The sequence below is a fragment of the Eublepharis macularius genome, chromosome 7 (genome assembly GCF_028583425.1).
Source record: "Eublepharis macularius isolate TG4126 chromosome 7, MPM_Emac_v1.0, whole genome shotgun sequence".
In the NCBI taxonomy this organism is placed as follows: Eukaryota; Metazoa; Chordata; class Lepidosauria; order Squamata; family Eublepharidae; genus Eublepharis; species Eublepharis macularius.
In genome coordinates, this window is record NC_072796.1 from 43,179,726 (window position 1) to 43,200,511 (window position 20,786).

The window sequence follows — 20,786 nt, forward strand, 5'->3', positions numbered from 1 at the left end:
ACGCGGAAGATCGCATTTTCTCGCACGAGTTTTGTGCGATGTTGCACAACATTGCACAAAACTCGCGTGAAAAAATGCGATCTTCCATGTTTTTTTCGGCATGTTGCGCAGTGTTCCGGGTTGAGGTAAGCCGTGCGGAAACGGCCCTAAACTGAAGCTAGTTATGGCTTCTGGTTATGATTTTAATTCCCTTGAATGCTTTCAAGTACAAACAGGCTTTCACTGAGTAGCTCCCAGGTTAGGACTTTTAACACATGTACAGGATTCCACCCTCACCAGCCTGCCCTTTCCCAAAAGTCAGACTAAAGGGTACGAGGGCTGCTCATCACCAGAGACAGTCCTCACAACTCTGTCCTCTCCCAGACGGAGAGTTAAACCACTCTGTGGAGCCACCCTAGATACTACCTGCTCTTTTGCTGAGGCAGACGCCAACTGAACTGCTGCTGCGTTTCCCTCCAACGTTCCATCCCTCCTCTGAAAGGTGATTGGATGTTGGAGCAGCACTCCCATAGGCTCAGGGATGCAACAGCTGAGTGTCCCTTATTTGAATATTGCATCCAAGATGCAGCTGATAAATGTGTTTAATGGCTGAATATGCACATCTGGAGGGCACAGCCGGTTGGCACAAAACCACTTTTCAACTGCCGCTCAGTTCTATATCATCTGCATAAATCTTTTGTTTATTCATAAATCATTTGCATTGATTCCAATGGAATGTACTTCTAAGTATGGCTAGGAGTTTAACTGTACTGTCTTGTACTTTTGTTCAAATTGTTAAAAAAAATAATTTATCATATAGCTTTATTTTGCTATTTTCTTTAGGGGGCTGGATAGACATGATTATTCTTAGGTTTGATCTAAGGTTAAGACTTTGAGATATATACTGTAATTCCTTTGCCGTTGTGGGGAGTGCACATCAAACAGATTCTGACAGGACTTGGAAATCTGGGTCAGATGGTTGCCTGGGAATAGTTATAAGAATGAAAGCCACAGCTTCATTTTGATGTGGATGGTACAATAGGAGGAAAAGCAGTGAATATTTTTTCACCTGGTAGCCCTTGGTGGGGAGAGTTAGAGCTTTTGTTCTACTGGGAATTTCCAAATCAAGACAAGAGGTCAGTCTCCATGGCTGCTGCCCGGGTCTTTGTTTTCCCCCTGACCCCAGCAAACTTGTAGACCTCAAGCTGAGTAGCTAATGTGCCCGTTTGATTCCAGTGATCGTTCACCTATGTCCTTAGTCCCAGTAGATGAAGTCTTTAATCAGTCTATGATGTGCATTGAAAGTCTTCATTGGCTAGAGAATGAACATTTGTCCTCCATGTTCTCTCCCTTAGCAACATTCACTGTAGCACAATTGTGATGCATTGGCACCCCCTACACTCTCAACGTGTCGTTTTCTCCAGCCATGACTTTTGCAGTGAAGTATTTCACTTCAGTATTTTCTGCAGTGCTGGTGCCAGCTCATTGGGAGGTAAACTGAGCTGGCAGTGCGAACAATGCAGACGCCAGAGGCATAAGTGCCAAAGTTCGTACTGGAGTAAGCTACCGCAAAATACACTTAAATGCACTTTTAAAGTTGAACTCAGATTGTTTTCCAAGCAAATGAGGGAAAGATTCAGAAACAGTGGGAGAGATGACAAGATGATTTCCGAATTCTTCAAATGGAACATATATATTCTTCCTCAAGCAAAATTATATAATATCTTATTTAAGAAGAGAAAACTCTGATTGAAATGGACCTCCTTCAGTTTACTTCAGAAGCAACTGTTGTACAAAAAAAAATTCCACATAACTCTACTGAGGATTTAAAAACTGCTTTCTCTAAGCTTGATCTACTGTGTGCAGTTCTAGTCACTGTATGCCAAAAAGAGATATTGCAGAGGTGGAAAAAGTGCAGAAGAGGGCAGCCAAGATGACGAAGGGGCTGGAGCACCTTTCCTGTGAGGAAAGGCTGAAGAGTTTTGGACTTTTCACAGGACAGCCAATGTGGTGTAGTGGTTAGAGTACAGGTCTAGGATGTGGGAGACCCAGGTTCGAATCCCCACTCTGTCGTGGAAGCTCAGTGGGTGACCTTGGACCAGTCTTAGGGCTAAGCTACAAGTGACGAATGACACTTGAACGGCAAGTGGATTGAGTGGAGCGCAAGTGGAGGGCAAGTGAACAGGGAGAAATACCTTTGCCGTTCAAGTGTCATTCATCACTTGCAGCTTGGCCCTTAGCCTAACACTCAGCACACTCTCAGCCTAACTTACCTCACAGGGTTGTTATGATCAAATGGAAAAGAAGAGAACTATGTTAACCACTTTGGGTCATATAAAATTATGCACAAGGAGAAGAAAGTGGATACAGAGAATTTTTCCTCCCTCTCCCATAATACTAGCATGGGGGGCACCCAGTATATTTGATGGGCAATCACTTCAGGACAGATAAAAGGAAACACTTCTTGACTTAATGAGTAGTTAAATCCACAGCCAGTTGATGTAGTGATGGCCACATGCATGGATGGCTTTAGAAGAGAGTTAGGCAGACAAATGGAGGAGAGGTCCATCAGTGGCTACTAGCCGTGGTGACTGAAGGGAATCTCCGTATTTGGAAGCAGCGAACCTCTGAATGCCAGTAGTTGTAGGTGGCATCAGGGGAAGTTCTTGGTGTCTGTGTCCTATTCGTTGGCCCTCCATGACAATTGTGTGAAACAGGATGCTGGACTAGATGGACCACTAGTTTGGTGCTTGGCAGCATGCACTGGGAAGAGGTGGGAGTAGCTCAGAAAGTTTTTCGTTACTTAGAAGTAGCTCTCATTAAAGAAAAAGTTGGAGAGCCATGCACTAGTCCCTGTGCTACACTGGAGAAAGCTTATCATGCTTAAGCAGCTATGTTAGCTCACAAGAACACAAGAGAAAGTACTGCTAGCGGTTTCCCCCCCAGTTAACGGGCTATTTCCTGCTATCACTCTTGTCTAGCAGCAGTACATGGGGAAAGCCACATGGGTAAAAGTGATCTAAATTGTCTTAAAATAAATCCAAATTCTCAAGCATAACGAGTATGCGTCGATCACAGCCAGGGCAAAAAATGGAAAACAAGCCGTAGCACAGCAACCGGATGCTTCTTAGCACCTTTGAAAGCCTTGGCTGCTCTCTCTGAGAGAAGCATCTTTATTGCATCTGATGGCCTATGGGTAATACAGTATCAGCAGGACTGGAAGTAATAACTTGCAAGTATATTGCTTTCAGGCTTCAGTTGTGTTTCTCTGTTTGTTTGTTCCTCCTGTCAGCTCAAACTGCTGAGGTGCTAATCAAGGCCAGCGAGTACATGAGCCGGTTGCTGGAGCAAGCTTCCCTGCATTTCTTCGTCACAGCCCGTGTCAACGAAACACAGAAGATCCTGGCCAGGCAGAAGAGCGCCGCGCTGAAAATCCCACAAGTGGTCATTAAGGTCAGTTTCAGGGACTGCAAGAAACAGACAGGCTGACTGTAGATGTGTTTTGCATCTCAGTTAAAAGGATCTTCCTGAGATCCTGGAGAGCAAATCCATGGTTTAACTGTATTTAGTGTGCCTGCCAGATGACAGGTGCCTTCACCAACTATGGTGAAGCTAGGACAGCTAGGACATAAAACCATTGCAGACCATTGGCCTGTCTAGCTCAGCGTTGTTTACATGGATGAAAAGCTTATCAATCCACATAGTAGTAGTCACAAAAACCCCAATTAAACAAACAATGATAAAATTAGTTGTCAGTTAGTTATACATTTAAGTTCCCAGTGGAACAAGTTAATTGTGTCTAACTTTTCTGATTTCCATAGGACTTAGACATAACTAACTGGAACCAAGATTTCTTCAGGCTCAGTTTCCTGTCCCTCTGAAGTCATTTTCTGCTGCACAGGCAGACTGAAAGTGCTTGGTTGCTGGAAGAATCTAGAACTGAAATTGGCTTGGAAAGGGAAAAATTCTCAAATTCTTGTCACTAGATGTAGCATGAAAAGAGTATGTGTATGTTCCGAACCTTTTTTCAATTAGAAACATAGTTGTGTTGAGAAGGAAACAGTGAAAAAGTATTGCATTTACCAAGCCAATACGTGTGTAAAATTAAACAACACACATCTTTACAAAAAAAATCCTTAAAGTCAAAATGCCTTGAATATATCCTCTCTTATTATTCTCTAGCCCAGTATTTCACAACCTTTGGGTCATAAAGCCTCTGAAAGTGGCTCCTAGCCTTTTGCAGTTTTATTGATTTGCACATGCACTGCTTTTTAAAGTGGATCACCGTACTAATAAATTTGGACTTGTAGGTCACCCATACCAAAAAGACTGGGAACCACAGCTCTGTCTCAAGTATCTCCAAACTGCTTGTGTCACTCAAGAGTATAAAGAGCACTTTCAGGATGTGTGTGGTGGGGGGAAGAACTGTCATCTGAAACTCTGAAAAAAAATTAGCTGTGAATGTATGCTGCTTTGCAGGACTGGCTCAGGCTTTTGAGCCACCCCATGCGCCTTTCTATGCCAACTTCCTCCAGCATGTTCTAAGGGAGACTGAAGAAAAAGTGTGGGTCTTCAGTCTGCCTTGAATGTATCTAAGACAGCAGCAACCCAAGGAAGGGGAGCAAAGGGCGATATCTTGTGTTGCTGCCTGGCTCTGACTTTGGATCCCAGGTGGCGCTACCACCCATGTAGGAGGTAGCAGATGTAAATGACACCTACCACATCACTGCCTCCTGCCAGTTTGAAAGCCCAAGAAGCAGCTTGGGTCACTTGGGCAGAGAACCAGCCCTGTCCCTCTGGTTACCAGGCAAGGAAATTAGCAGTCCTGGAGCAGAAGAAAAGTGGAAAGTTGTGTGGCCAGCACCAGAATAACCAGACTTTAGTGTTCAATGGGAGGCATAAAAGAGAAGAGGGTGAACCCAGTTATGGATATTGTGGAGGAACTCTGGCATTCAGCTGCCTAGAAGATGAGGAATAATCAGGGCTTTTTTTTCTGGGAAAAGAGGTGGTGGAACTCAGGACTGCACTTTGGGTCAGCTGGAACAAGGGGGGAGTTTTTTAAAGTTTAAATCGTCCTCGGCAAAAATGGTCACATGGCCGGTGGCCCCGCCCCCTAATCTCCAGACAGAGGGGAGTTTAGATTGCCCTCCACACAGCAGCGCGGAGGGCAATCTAAACTCCCCTTTGTCTGGAGATCAGGGGGCGGGGCCACCGGCCATGTGACCATTTTCAAGAGGTGCCAGAACTCCGTTCCACTGCGTTCCTGCTGAAAAAAAGCCCTTGGAATAATTCCTTGCCTGAAGATCCCATCATTTGTCCAAGAAGCTCAAGATGGCATACATAGTCCCACCTCCTCCATTTCCCCCTACTCCTATATAGTAGGTGAGTCTGAGAGGGAAGGGTTGAGAGACAGAGAGGACTAAGGTCACCCAGAAAGTTGACTGAAAGCATGATTCCCCAGTCTCAGTCCAAACCTCTAACCACTGCACCAAATTGGCTTTACTTTTAATTGTCTCTTTAGAATCCAAGAAGAGAAGAAAACACCATTCTAATATTTTACCTGAAATGCCCAAGAACTTACTGTATTGACAGTTTTAGTCCAGGAAGGAATGATGACAATATGAACAGCCCATTCACTCCTGATAAAAAACAAAATGGATGTGAGACAATGTGACAGATGATAAAGCTCAAAGACTTCAAAGTTTGAGGAAAATGGCTGCTTCTCATCAAAGTTTGTTTTGAAAACTCTCTGCTGAAGCCAGTCTATGTGTATCTAATTAGTGAGGACAAATGTTTATCAGCAGTGTCCTCAAATAATATTATGTCTTTTCCAAGCACTCCACAGAGGAAGCCAATAAGTCAAATAAACTTTGCTTCGAGCTCATATCTTCAATAACCACATTTTAAAAATGTATAATCCTTTCAATTCTTTGCCAAAGCTGAACAGTGTATACAGACTCCCTGGGTTACACTCCTAAATTGCTTAGTCTTTCCCTCCTGCTCTGAAGCAGGGATATTAACCATGCAAGGAATGAACCCCAGAGTCACTGCTCCTGCAGACAGTCAGCGCTTTAAGGGGAAGGGAAAAGTTAATTTTGTGCCCAGTTTTTTTAAAGAAATCTCAGAAGTTTAGAGTTCTTTAAAACTTATTGAGATTTTTTTTTAAAAAAAATCCACACAAAAAACTATCCAGAGGGTTGTAGGAAAGTTCTGTTTAATCAGTGCTGTATTTCAGTGCTGAGCATCTGGTGACCCGCGCACCTCACTTCTGCTTCTGGCTGCCAGTTGGCCTTACCACTCAACAGCGCCTCAGCCAAACATTTCATTGTTGGCTGGAGAAGAATCTGTTTGAAACTTACAACCTGTACTGCTTAGATGTTTCTGTTCACTCTTCCAGCAAGGATAGTTTTAGGTGGGTACTCTGTCAATCTGCAGTAGAACAGCAGGATTTGAGTCCAGCGGCACCTTAGAGACCAGAAGATTTTTAGGGTGTAAGCAAGGGAGCTTTGACTCTCGAGAGCTTACACCTTGAAAATCTTGTTGGTCTGGTAGGCTCTGCTGGATTTAAATCCTGCTCTTCCAGTGGGAACTGCTAAGTACTACTGTGTAGCTTCCAGTTTCAACCAGTTATTTATACTGTGGCAGAGGTAAGGCCTGACCCCAGGTGCCTGACCCCAGATGGGGCAAGTTCAAGAGGTCGTCGCTGTGAGTGGGTGAAATCCAGTTCTGAATGGGCTGGGCATGAGTGGTGGCAATAGGAGCCTGCTGCTTTTCTTCTTTTATCTCCTCCAATAGGAGTGGGTGGGTAGGGACCCCCCCAGCATGCAGCGTGAGGCCGCTGCCCCTGCCCATCAGCTATGACACTCCTTTGCTTTCTTGAAAGCTTCATAAGTACTGTTGAAATAAGAACTGGGGCTCTCAGTTGCACTAAAGTAAAGGTGACTCTCCTTCTGATGGTGCATCAAGCTGTAGGCCTGGTGAAGATGGCTCAGGAGAAGCCACTATCTTAGCAACTCCAGTATTGAATGAATTTGTTTCTGTACAATGGGTTGGATCTTGCTAATCTGTTCCACTAGTAGAGGTGCTTTCTTCTGGTGGAAGGAGCCTTCCTCTGGTAAAATACTTCTGTGAGCATTCATGTTCCTTCTTCCAGAGGAAAGCGCCTTCTCCAATGGGACAGCAGACCTGTGGGATCCAACCTTGTATATTAATAATAAAAGATTGTATATTAATAATAAAATGATTACAATAAAGGTTGTAATTTCTTAAGGAAGGTATCCTAACAAAAAACAAGTTTCTCTTAGATCATCAGTGATATATTTTATCTTAAGGTATAGTCACATATCATAGGAGTCTGTTTGTGCCTGGAATCTTAACCCAAATGAGCAGAGATAATATTCTCCCATAGGGTTGGATCCTGATTAAATTTTCCATCAGAAGGATGGAACTCCCTCGATCCCACTGCTGTCCACTGACCTCTACTTCTTGTTGCTCCTGGGTTGATAGGGGAATGACTAGAGGGCAGTCTGCACTCTGCAACAGGAAGGGGCAATCAGTGGAAATTGCCATTATAGTCTGAATCCAACCCATAACATAACAGTCTGCCTGGATAATACAACTTTGTACTCATGGTTCTGCTGCTGTTATCTTTCGAAATAAACATGTATGGTGTGTTTAATTCAACTCAGCCCTATAACATATTACCAGATCTGTACTTTGACATATTTCCAAAATTTATTTTAGTCAGTAACTAGGAGCGTGAACGACTTGTGTGACACTGGGTTGGGGAGTGGGGATGGATGAAGATATAGAAGACATGTACTGGCTTCTCATTCCCTGCAATGCCCCCTTGTGTGGCTTGCATGCACTTATCTTGGTAACAGGGATGGAGCTCTGTCTCACACAGATGATTAATGCATTGGTCTGCATCTTGCCAGGTTTTTTGTTTGGTCTCATCAAATTCCCTTTCCCCATCCAACATGGCTTTTGTCCATGCAGGTTCTATGTTCTCAAGCACAAGATTTTGGGATGGTGTAAGGGAAACCACTCTTTTTCACCAGCAGAAAACCTGGCTGGATCCTGCCTATTATGTGCTGGCTGGTAAGCTATGGGTATAAGGCTTCAGGGTTTTGTTTTTAATCACCAACACCCCATGTATGAAAAGCAAATAATGTTTGCTGTAGCCAAGACAGTGAAGAAATTATGCTTTAAGGAAGGAAGGAAGGAAGGAAGGAAGGAAGGAAGGAAGGAAGACTTGAGACTCCTCAGTACTCTCTGTAGCATATATTGTATGTCTGATAATGTGGAAAGGAAAAGACATCTGAATACCATCAGCATTTCTTAATTGTTTCTGGTATCAAATGCAGCTTAGTACAAAGCCACAACTTCCAATGCACTCGCTAGCCAAATTCTGTTCTTACTAGCTTGGCTGTGAATCCAGATCAATGCTATTACTTTCCACAGATCAGTTTCCTTCTGGTTCAGCTGAGAGAAGAATCTGATCCTCTCTTTAAAAAAAAAGACCAGGGAGAGAAAAATAAAGATTTAATATAATTCATAAAACCCTAACAAGCATAGGCCGAACTGGTTCATTTTCGTGTGTTAAGATAAATGTGACATAGCACAGATGTTGCCATGAATTATGCATTATGTAGCACGGTAGGGTTTTTCTTTCCTTTCCTTTCCTTTCATTTTTAAAGTGCTAATTCCCTGTGCCCTTATCAGACAAAAGACTCAGCCAGATCCCAGGAGTTTGGGCAGGGTGAGGACTAAGCATCACCCAACACCTAAGTTTAATAGCATTCTCCCCCACCCTCTCTTGACAGTACACATTTTATAAAGTGAAGTCTGTGGTTATCGATAAGATTAGATAGGGGGAAAGCGTGTGCTCGTGATGTGCATTATTGTCTATGTTGTTACAAAAAGGAGGGGTCACTAAGTAGGGTCACTAAGTCCTAGGTTTGCTACCCCACACCAGGGGCAGGGGAACCCCTGCTCTCACATGCCACCCCAATGCCCTCTCACCTGGCTGGAGGGGGTGGGAAAGCACAAAGGGAGAAGTGCATGCATGCCCCCATGCCCACACCTTCCCCCTGCCGCCAGCCAGGTGAGTGGTGGCAGTGGGCAGCAGCTGGGGATGAGAGATACCCCACCCCCAGTAAGGGGCTAGCAACCCTAAAGTCTAGAGAAACCTGGACCACTTCCACCTTTTGGGTCTACTGGCGATAATACAGTTTTAAAATAACAGCACATAATACACATAAAAGCAAGCTGTGAAACTGATCAAATAAAAAAAAATTAACATGTCTAAATTTGAGGACCCTTTTGAGCTCCAGTCCCAGGCCAGATGCCCCTCCTGCCCTCCTATAGGCCCTGGTCCTCTTGAGCAGAGTACATATTTGTTTGTCTGTTTATTTTAAACATTTTAAAGCCACCTTTCCACCCAACTTAGGGTCCTCAAAGTAGAGAACAATAAAAACATTAAAATAAGATTTAAAACACATATAATAATATAAAAACAATAAACAAACTCATGAATGGGAGGGAGATTCAATTAGAATACATGCGGCAACACCAGACAAAACAAAAAAGTCTTTACCTGCTGGTGGAAGACAATGGTAGAAGGAGCAGACAAATCTTCCTGGGGAGGGAATTCCAAAATTTTGGTGCCACAACCGAGAAGACCTTTCCCTGGCTTGCCTCTCATCTAACCTGTTTTCAAACTGACCTCAGAAATTCAGTGTAAAGAAATTAACTCCACAACCTATTAAAGCTATTGTCTCAAGTCATACACATTGACTGAAGCAATATGTCTCAGAAGGCCCCTACTCTTAATACATTTCTCCAAAACCAGGGACCTTAAAACACCACTTAGAACAATGGCCCACATGCCAACAATAAGGATTTTTCAAATTGGTGAGGAAGCCCTGCTGTAAGTTTGGAAAACGATAAAGTAATATTCAAAAACCACAGATACAGAAAATTAGAAATGGAACTGATTGGAGGGGGACTCTTTCACAGCAAAGGAAATTAGCAAATCTGACTTAAAGTGATTCTAAAACCTAGTTATTCTGCTCAGACATGGAAAGGGGGGGAATGTGAGTAGCATTGCAGACATGAGGCTGGCAATTGGTGGGAAGCTCACAACTGAGTGGGGCCTTGTTGGCAACATAATGGCATTGCTAGTACTGAAATAATGTTACTTCCAGCATGTCTGAAAGTAATGTTAGTGTTTCACCAGTGACACTCTAGCATTCAGCCAAAACTCTACGGTATCATAGGGTTTTGACTGAATGTTAGAGCATCACCAGCAACCAGTGCCGGATCCAGGGTTGCCCACGCCCGGGGCAACCCTTGGCTGACTGTCTCGCTCGCGCTCCCCGCACTGTGTGATGATGTCACTTTGGTGATGTCATCACGCAGGGCGGACGGAAGCAGCGTGTGGGGCTGAGAAGCCGCCCACCCCATTCGCCTCCCCGCAGGCGAATGGCGCGAGGGGCCTCGCAGCCCCCCGCGCTGCTTTCGCCTGCTCCGCAGGATGGGGCAGCTGGCTTGCCGTGCACCCCCTGCCCTCCAGGGCAAGCGAAAGCAGTGTGGGAGGCTGCGAGGCCGCCCGCACCATTCGCCTCCCTGCAGGCGAATGGCGCGGGCGGCCTCGCAGCTGCCCGCGCTGCTTTCGCCTGCCCTGCAGGAGAGGACAGGGGGCGGCCAGCTTGCCGGGCACCCCCTGCCCTCCAGGGCAGGCAAAAGGCAGCATGGCCCCCCACGCTGCTTTCACCTGCCCAACAGGACAGGGGACAGCTGGCTTGCCACGCACCCCCTGGCCTGCAGGGCAAGCAAAAGGCAGCGCGGGGGGCTGTGAGGCTGCCCGCACTGCCGCCTGCGCGCTCTGGCAGCTGGGAGCTGCTCCCGGCACCCCCTCCCTGGCAGCGCTGGGGGCAGACAACCCCCCTGCCCCGCCCTAGATCCAGCCCTGCCAGCAACTTGCTGATGTCACTTCCAGATGTGCCAAAAGTGGCATCAGTGTTTCAGGATGCTGGCAATCCCCCCCTCCATTTTCCTCTTATTTTTTTGCCAGTACCCACCTGAGTGGTGGCAGGAAGAGTCTCATTGGGGTGGGAGATTCCCCTCCCCCCAGAAGGAACTTGGCAACCCTAAGTGTGGGGAAATAGGAGGGGAAAGGAGAGAGAGTAGAAATTACTAAAGACAGACAGTCCACCAACAGTTCAGGGGCCCAGGTGATGGGGCACCCAGTAAAACCAGAAAGGAGGGAACAGAAACAGTTGTAATGATCACACTGGTGCCCAAAGAGCTCATAAGACAAAGGCAGTTTGCAGGCAGGAAAAAGTCATTGTTCTGTCCCAATTATAGGGTAAGTAGGCAGGGCCAAGAAAGAAACTGCCCCCCCCCTTTCTGGGCTTCAAAACAAAGGAGCAGAGGTGGGGGCCTGATCCAGTGAGACTAAAATAATTTGGTGCTTGAAAAGGGAAGAGCCAAGGGCAAACAAACTGTACAGAAAGTAAGAAAATGGAGCTTGGAAGTTCCCAACCCAAATATGGGTATGAAATGGAGGTTTAGTTACCAAAATTGAGACAGCAAGATAACTGGCTCACCCCACTCATCCAAGCAGGTGACCTCTGCACGGGATTGGTGTCCTTCCAATAAGAAAGACTGTAGGGAAAACACAAAAGGCCTTGTAATATCTGTTTATTGACAAATATACAAGCAAAGCAAACAGACTTCTACAAGCAGGCAACACAGCCTAATCTTACATCAGGTTCTCATCGAGCAACAGCATGATCCCCCCACCCACCCCTGCCAGTTCCCTGCTTATTTAAAACTTCTAGATCACTGCCTGACTTTCTCCCCCATTTTCTGCCCCATTTTTTCTTTTTCTCCCATTTACTCCCACAGGCAGAAGGTTAACTCCCCACCCTGCAGGAAAATTTTCCATTAAGGAAATATCCCCCACTTAGTAAGTACATCCCAGAAAATATGAACCAACCCGCCATGCCCAATAGCAAGTTAAGAAAAATAATTCTGTTACAATATGCTTTAAAAAACCAATAGCCTTCTTTCTAATTGGGGGCATAGCAATTTGCTTACCACTAATAACCGAATGCAAAGCTCCTGTCAATAATAATTAACATAATGTGTGTTTTATATTTTTGCATATATAAAGGCATCTGAATATTTGCATATATTTGCAGAGCAGATGCCAGGAAAGATCCCATGTCTCTCTTTTTTGATTGCATCTCTGCGGGAGATCTATCTCACAGTTTGGCTGGCCAATGCTAGCAGTACAGTTTCTGTTCTCTGTGACAAAAACTACTCTCCCTTTGTAGTTGGTTCAGATTTAACAGTCTTTATTAGAATTATGTATTTCTTTGTTATAAATTAACCACTTCTCTATGCATTTTATTCCAGTCCGTTTACGATTACAAACAATAAAATCAGTAAAAGATCTTTTAAAAAGCAAATTAAAGCAGTAGATAAAAAGCAGCATAAAATCAGACAGAGCAATAGATAACATATATAAGACAGTAAATACAGCGGTGGTTTAAAACAGTCTGCCTTAAGGATTTCCCCCCCCCCCCGAGGAAGGGCTTTAACAACAGAAAACACTAATAAACATAGGCATGTAAAAATGTTCTCAGCTAGATAGCAGATACTGCCATTTCAAATTCTGTAGATCAGGCATTCCACACTGACTTGACTTGCACCCCTGAAAAGGCCCTGGTTCTGGTTGCTGTCCAACCTTATTTCAGTTGATGGAGGCACATGGAGCAAGGTGTCTGAGTTTTTAATTTTTCAACAAGTTGATATGGGAGGAGGCTGTCTTTCAGGTACCCCATTTATCTTACTTTGATCTCTATTCTTCTGGCAGGTTCCTGGCGAGAAAGTAGTTGGCAAGGAAATGATAGTGTTAGTGGAATTCACCAACCCACTGAATCGGGACCTAAGAGATGTTTTGGTACGACTTGATGGGCCTGGTGTACTGCACCCCACCTCAAAGAAGTTCAGGTAAGGATTAGCTTCATGTTGGTGGTATAACACTGGCTTCCTGGTCTCTGTATTCACAGCATTTATGCAGGTGTCCTCTTCAAGTCACCCAAATTATATTGTAGTTAAAATGTTGAGATTATGCCCCTTTCTTGTAAGTCATTAAAGTTAGTGATAAGATACTGATACTGGTATAATGTAGTGATAAATCCATGAAGTCCACAGTTTGAGCATCATAATAATAACAACAATAACATTTAATTTATATACCACTCTTCAGGACAACCTAACACCCACTCAGAGTGGTTTAAAAAGTATGTTATTATTATCCCTACAACAACAATCACCCTGTGAGGTGAGTGGGGCTGAGAGAGCTCTGGAAGAGCTGTGACTGACTCAAGATTCCCCAACCGGCTGCAAGTGGAGGGGTGAGGAATCAAACCCAGTTCCCCTGCCACTTTTAACTAGTACACCAAACTGGTTCATGTCAGTCATGATCTCTTTAGTCAAGCCAGTAATTCTCAACAGTTTTAACAAACTGCAGTTTTACTGATCTGCCTTTCAGTGTTGTTGGAAATATTACAAATAATGCATGTGAAGTGCTTTGACATTTCAGATGATTGCTGCCGCCGCCTCTTTTTATTATTTTATTAATTATTTTTATGGTATGATGTGTTGTATGTTATGTCTGACTTACGGCAACTTCTGACTTATGGCAACTCTATGAATGAATGAACCTGCCCCTCCAAAAGTCCTATCATTAACAGCCTTGCTCAGATCTTGCAAACCAGAGACTGTGCTTTCCTTTATTGTGTCAAGCCATCTCATATTGGGTCTTTCTCTTTTCCTGCTGCCTAACTCCTTTCTTAAAATTATCATCTTTTCCAATGAGTCTCGTCTTCTCTTTATGTGACAAAAGTACAATCGGCTCAGTTATTTTGATAGTATGATAGGAAGGTCTGGTTTTTATACCCATAAACGGAGGCCTCGTCCAGCTTCTGATTCTTCTCTAGAATTTGGAGGGTGACAGAGTTTTATCGCATATTTTACTACAAATGGACCTCTGATGGCAACAGCATTCATTTGGGTGAATACTACGGCCAACCCAGTTCACCTTTGGCAAGTCTGGCCACAGTCATGGCCTCTTCCACTCCAATTTAGCAAGTGCTTACTGCAAGTTCCCCAGTCCTCCAATGGTTGCCCATTCATTTCAGTGCAGGGAACTGAGGGACATGTGCAAAAGAATGAGTGTCCCACTAGAGTTCCTCCTGTAAAGTGAATGGTTCCAATATATGAAATGTGCCCATCACATGAAATTTTGGATCTGGGCAATTCTAGGGCCGTTTCCACACAGCTTACCTTGTTCCAGAAAACAGCGAAATCTCACACAAAATCTCACGAGAAGATGCTGTTATCGCGTCTTCTTGCGCAATAACAGCATCTTCTTGCATGATTTCGTGCGAGATTTCGCTGTTTTCTGGAACAAGGTAAGCCATGTGGAAACGGCCCAGGGTTTTTTTCTGACACCATGAGAGCTAGAAACGACCTTTAAAAGCATTCCTAAAAGCTGCCATTCTTGAGTCCACACAATGTGCCTAGTGCTGATCAAGTTATCATGGCTTTGTAGAGGTGGCAAATTATGTTCACAGAGACCCAAACATAGCTAATTATTTAAATATTAATCCCATTTGCCTCTCTGTATTGAAGATGATAAATGACTGTTGTGTGTTGATGGCTTAGCACATTACTGCGAATCATCCATCACCAAGGTTACTTCAGGCAAATAGAATTAGTTCAGTTTTATTCCATTAGTTAAAAAAAAAATTATATCCTTTGGGACACATTCTGACTTTTTTTAAAAAAAGCTCAGTGGATGAGGTCCCACTGTAAATGTCCCCTGCAGTCTTCTATAACCGTTTCATGGTTTCATTGAGAAGATGTTCCGGGGGCCACTTTTTGAACCAGCCTGGCAGGGTGCTTTCTTGACACCTTTCTGCATGGTTGGTGGATTTGTTTGGTTTTGTTTTGCAAAGAGTCAACAATAAAAAGGAATCATTGTCAAAATTGTTTATAGGATAGTGAAGCAACAGTGCTTTTTTTTGTTTTTTAAATCAGATTGTGCCGAATTCCACCAATTCCCCCCTAAAGACTTGGGATACCCACAAAAATAGGTGTCGCAAAAAGACCTGCTAAATATAACAGATCTAAACGAGTAAGGAAGGACTCTCTCGATTGGGAAGAAACCTTGTTTGTGATTAGAAACACACGTCTATTATGTGGAGGGTGGCCTATAGAGTTCGTCCTGTGGGTAAGAGTAGTTTATGTGCCCCAAGTTCTACTTGCAAATCTTAAAAAGCTTACCACATGCATTTACATTCAGAGAGACACGTCCTCGCTTACAACTTTATCCGTGGTCCTTGGTAGCCACTCAGACTGAAGCTGGTATATCCTTTTAGTTGCCTTCCTTTTTCTGTGTGCTTCATTCAATTTTATTTATTTATTTTTATCTTGGTCCTTCTCCAAGGAGCTCAAGGAGGCATACGTGAATCTCTCTCTTCGTTTTATGCTCACAGGACCCTGTAAGGGAGGATAGGCTGAAAGAGAGAGTGACTGGCCAGCGTTCACCCAGAAAGTTTTATGATAAAGGGAAGAACTGAACCCAGGTCTTCCCCCATAATAGTCTAACACGCTAACTAATATACCACACTAGATCCACTCAGCAAAGTATTGTGAAATAGCCATTAACTTAATTTTTTAAAAAAATTGGACTGACCAACAAACTATGACAATTAAGTAAGAGTGTTGGTTTCATTTTTCTTCACATATCATTTACTGGGCTGAATTTGGCTATCACATACAAAGCCCTTCATGGCCTTGGTCCTTCCCGTCTAAGGGGTCATCTCTCTCCCCGTGTTTCACCAGGGCAGCTTTGCTCATCTGCTCAGGACCTTTTGCAGGTGCCACCCTGCATGTGAGTAAAGCCAGCAACTGCCCATACATGTGCATTCTCTGTGGTGGCCCCCACCTTATGGAAAGTCTTATCTGAAGAGATCAGCTCCTACTTTCTCAGCTTTCTGCAAACTGTGCAAAACCAAATTATTCAGAACGGCTCTTTACTCAGATAGGAGGGCTGTACTATAAGAATGTGGTTTCAAAGAGATGCATTGGTAAAGGGATAGGGAGTATATATACTACTATGTAGTATATGCTGCTGTAAGTTTGATCCTAATGGGTAGTTTTTGCATTGTTTAATATGTCAAGTTAGAACTGCTCATTGTTTCAGCTCTATATCCGATTTCTGCTTGCGTTCAAATCTCTGCAAATGTTGCATTTGTATATCCTATTGCATTTTTTATTGAATGCCCCTGCTGCTGATTGTGTTGACTTACACTATTGAATCTGCCTTGAGTCCCAGTGAGAAAGGCAGACTATAAATAATGTAAACAAACAAACAAATGTTTACTGTATAGTGAGCTGCCCAAGATCATCACACAATTTGTGTAGTTGTCACAACCCCATCACAAAAGTTTACATTCTGATCTACGTGGAATGCCTCTGCATACAAATAGCTCACCACATGCCAATAGTGACCTCATAGACCAATTTAAAGAAACTGTGGTGTAGTGCAAGTTAACATATAAATTGGTCCTTGTTCAGTGGTTTAAACAGATACTGTAGATAGGAAATGCTACTAGTGGTGTAATCTGAAAATCTGACTAGGGATAGGCATAAAGCAGCTGATTCTGTTTCACAATTTATTCAATGGGCCTTAGAATCACGGGAATTGATAAGTCCAATCTATTGAGAGACATCACAGGCCATAAGACTGGGAGTGGAACTTCCCTACTGTCCCCGAAGAACCATGTGGACAGAGGGCTAGATTCTCATCATTCAGCTGCAGCCTGCTTTTATTAGTGGTCCTATTTTAGATACAGACTCAATGAAATTCCGATGGAATACAAAATGGACCTCCAGATCCAGTGCCAAAATCTGATTATCCATAACATTGTTTTCATTTCCAGGTATGAGTAATTATTGCTTGTAGTGGATAATTGGGGATGCATATATTAATTAAAAGTCTTGCTGAATCAGACAAAGATCAACCTTGACCAGCATTTTATCCAACAACAGCTTTGGCGAACTTACAAGCCTTTGCCCAATGTCTAATTGGGAATTCTCTAGCAGTATCCTGATGGGTTGACAGTGCAATTTTAAACAGAGTTAACACCTTTCTAAACCCATTAACTTCAATGGGCTTAGAAGGAGGTAACTTTGTTTAGGATTGCTCTGTGAGCTTTTCTTTTTAGCGGTGAAAAACCCAGTTTGGAGTGGGATATTTCTTTTTAAAAGATAGATTATTTTTCCCTCAAGGTTCTCGCTTATGTATTAAACTGAGATTTATGGTCCATCTGCCATCATATTCATGCTGTTCTTTATCACTGCAGTGAGATCCCAAGGAATTCAACCTTGACCTGGGAAGAAAAATGTACTCCAAAGCGGGCCGGCCTCCGAAAGCTGATTGCAAGCTTGAATTGTGATGCCATACGGCATGTCTATGGTGAACTGGACATTGATATTCAAAGTGCTGCATAAAGAGATTTCCTTCCCTATTCTTTCTTCTCTTTTCTACCCAGCATTTCAGAAATGTCATTACAAAAGGGTATTCTTCTAAGGGTATATGTACATTTGCTGTGTATGTACCTGGTTTTGTTTCTTTTTCTGAAGTTGCCCCTATAGTATTTTCCAACTAAAATCCTCAAAGTTAATAAAATAAGGCAGAGGATAATATTCTTGGAAGTTCTCTTGCACAACCCCTATTGAGATGAAGGGGAACAGCTCCAGAGCACAAGAGAGCAGTTTTGTGTTGATCATTGGGCTTGTGCAAGAAAACTTCTCAAGGTATTGTGGCCATATTTTGGAGATATGGTGTGAAAGTCTTGCTCATACTATTTTTTCTACTCAACAGCTTCTATTGATCTAAGCATATCTAATCAATGAAAGTTATACATATCCAATTAACAAAATAAGTGTAAGGAACATGAAAGTATTCACAATTAGATCAAATTAGCCAGATGTCATTGTAAGCCACATTTTTTTATGCTTATATGTATTGAGGATCTATTTCATTAGCGCTAAGACAAATCTTGGAGTACTCTGAACTTTCATTTTAATCAAGGCCTAATATTTCATAGTTTTTTAAAAAGCTAATAAAAAATTAACCAAGAAGGTATTGTCATGGAGTAAGCTTGTTCAGATGCAAGTATGGGTTTGTTACCACAGTATCAAACACTTTGCCCTCTTCTGCATAACATATAGCAATATGGATTTGCATGATTCTTATAAAACAGCCTTAATCAGGTTCTCTGAAGCAGCAGCAAAGACATTTTTCTAAATAAATATAAAAAATTGTAGCTGTTATGTAGGAGACACTACAAGTAGAATTAGCCCGTGGGTAGAAAAGGCACGGGACAGTATATAAATCCTTTACCATGCTAACTCATTTTCCTGGAGAGTTGCTTGAAGAAGCAATGTAAGTTGCAGGAGACCACTTCCACTTATATCCCTTACTACAGTACCATTTGAGATCCCTCAGAGGACTCCAGGTAGTGACTCCTACTCTAAAACGTTTACAGGCCCCATTGAGATCATAGCTCACCACCCGTTGCTCATAAAGTACAAGTAATGAAAGTTGTGCTGGTAGAACATGAGTCAGTTTTAATGCAGTGGGGCGGAGGGAACGCCGATATGGAGAAAATAGTTTCCATCAGCTGTTCATAGAATCATTGGGTTGGAAGGGACTTCTAGGATTATCTAGTCCAACCCCCTGCACAATGCAAGAAATTCACAACTACCCCCCCCCCCAACTGTCCCAGTGATCCCCACTCCATGCCCAGAAGATGGCAAAACACCTCCAGGATCCCTAGCCAAACTGGTCTGTGGAAAATTGCTACCTGCCCCCCCCCCCCACCCCAAGGTGGCAATCGGCATTGCGCTGGTCATGTAAGAAGGCATGTAGCTGTTGTTAGACTGTTGCAACAAAAAAGTCCAATGGTAGCTTAAAGACAGGCATGTTTATTGTAGCATAAACTATTGTGGGCTTGAGCCAGTTTTGAGAATGGGCTGACTACAAGTGTGCTTCAATACATATTTTTAGTCCTTAAAATAATGTGATCCTTTTCTTTTGTTCTTAAAAATGATGTTAACTCCAAGGACACAGAAAATCTTCTAAGGAGTACTGCTTCTTCGGCAAACAGATGGGGTTAAAGGTACCCCAATACTCCATTCTACAAGGTGCTTCTTCAGTATAGCAGGTTGAGTTACTTGGTTTCCAGGTCATTGAACTGCTTTTCTCAAAATGTTACCTAACTCAAGTGTGTACTCCCTTGGCTTGCATGCACACTCAGAGTTAAGCTATTGTAAAGCGATGAATTGTCTGCTTCTCACTTCTGCCTGAAGAAGTGCTGCCTGTGGCTCTCAAAAGCTTACTTTATATCTAACCAAGTTTATCCAATAAAAGTTTTACTTTACCTAGCCATGTGATTCATTTTGGATTGAGGCTGTGGATACCCATTATACTGTTTCTGGGTCCACCCTGGGTCCTGTCAAGCAGATGTACACTGGGAGTTCCTGGCTGAAACAGCCATGTGGGGAGGGTACTCAATTTGGATCAAGACCACAGGGACTAAACCTACTCCACACTGGTTTCCCAACCTGAAATGGTTCCAGGAAGTCAATATTGCCCTACTTGCCCAGGAAGCCACTCTTCATTGGGTAAATTTACATGTAGCTCATTAGTACACATACTTTTCTCCAGATAGTGGTTCCCTGGAGTTGTTTTAGGTCAGGAAAAGTGTGTGTGTGGGGGGGGAGGTTCAAGTCTGTTCTTCTTGTGTCTCATGGTCCCAATCCATATCAAGTCCTCATTCACCTGAGAATCTACCAGGAATTCATGTCACACATGTGCCTTATAGGACTGGGGGAAGACCCAGAAAGAGTGTTTCATGTAGTTAGGCCTTCAGCTTACCTGTGCTCCTCTCTTTAAACCCCTACAAATGAAGTACAATACAATCAATTCTGGGCTGATGCCTGCGATTTTTCTCAGCTAGGCTCAAACATTGTACTCGGACAATGTTATAGTGACAGCAAGGTCATTTCAGTTCTGACAATCATGTCTGTTTCAAAGGCTAATTTGCAAACCCTTGTGTTCTAGGATACCCATTGACTTTGATGTACCCTTTGCCATCCCTTTACAACTGCAACAACAATTTGCAGTTTCAAGATGTATTTGTATCTTTTCATGGCCATCCTTCATTTCCCTTCTGATTTTAATGAAGCATCTTCACATGTTTGCTATTGAATAAACTGGATATCAAATATTTTTAAAAACCCATTCAGTCAGATGTAAATTTCATTTTAGACAGAAAGTTAAGAAATTCTGCCCATTCAACAGAGTTGCTGTTGCTTGATTCCAGCAAAAGAAACTATGCTCAACTAGAATTCTCAGTATTCTGCTATCAAATGATTTCAATTAGAAACATATTTACATCCCACAGGAAAGGAAAAAAGGTACAAAACCCTGCAAACCTTGAGATAGAGAAACAGAGACATTCAGAAAAATCTATCCTCCAACCAATGGATTCATCAGTAAGTCCCATTCTTGTTTGTCCATTATTGTTCATCCATTTCCAAACCTTGCTTCTTAAACAAAAGTTGAGCTACTGATAATGCCACTGAATTTCATGCAAAAAAAAGTATCTTCACATTGTTAAGTGCGCAGAGATCACTGGACTCTGATTTTTCCTTTG

The 20,786-nt window shown here is 43.0% G+C and overlaps 1 protein-coding gene across 1 annotated transcript in view; it reads left to right on the forward strand.

Moving 5' to 3' along the window:
• The window catches only part of F13A1 (coagulation factor XIII A chain), a 126,462-nt gene extending 106,950 nt beyond the window's left edge, over positions 1-19,512 (forward strand). The window contains exons 14-16 of the mRNA XM_054985190.1: positions 3,272-3,432; positions 12,866-13,002; positions 17,427-19,512. Coding sequence (XP_054841165.1) covers positions 3,272-3,432; positions 12,866-13,002; positions 17,427-17,574 — 446 coding nt within the window. The 3' untranslated portion in view covers positions 17,575-19,512. The remainder of the gene's footprint in view (positions 1-3,271; positions 3,433-12,865; positions 13,003-17,426) is intronic.
• The last annotated feature ends 1,274 nt before the right edge of the window (positions 19,513-20,786 follow it).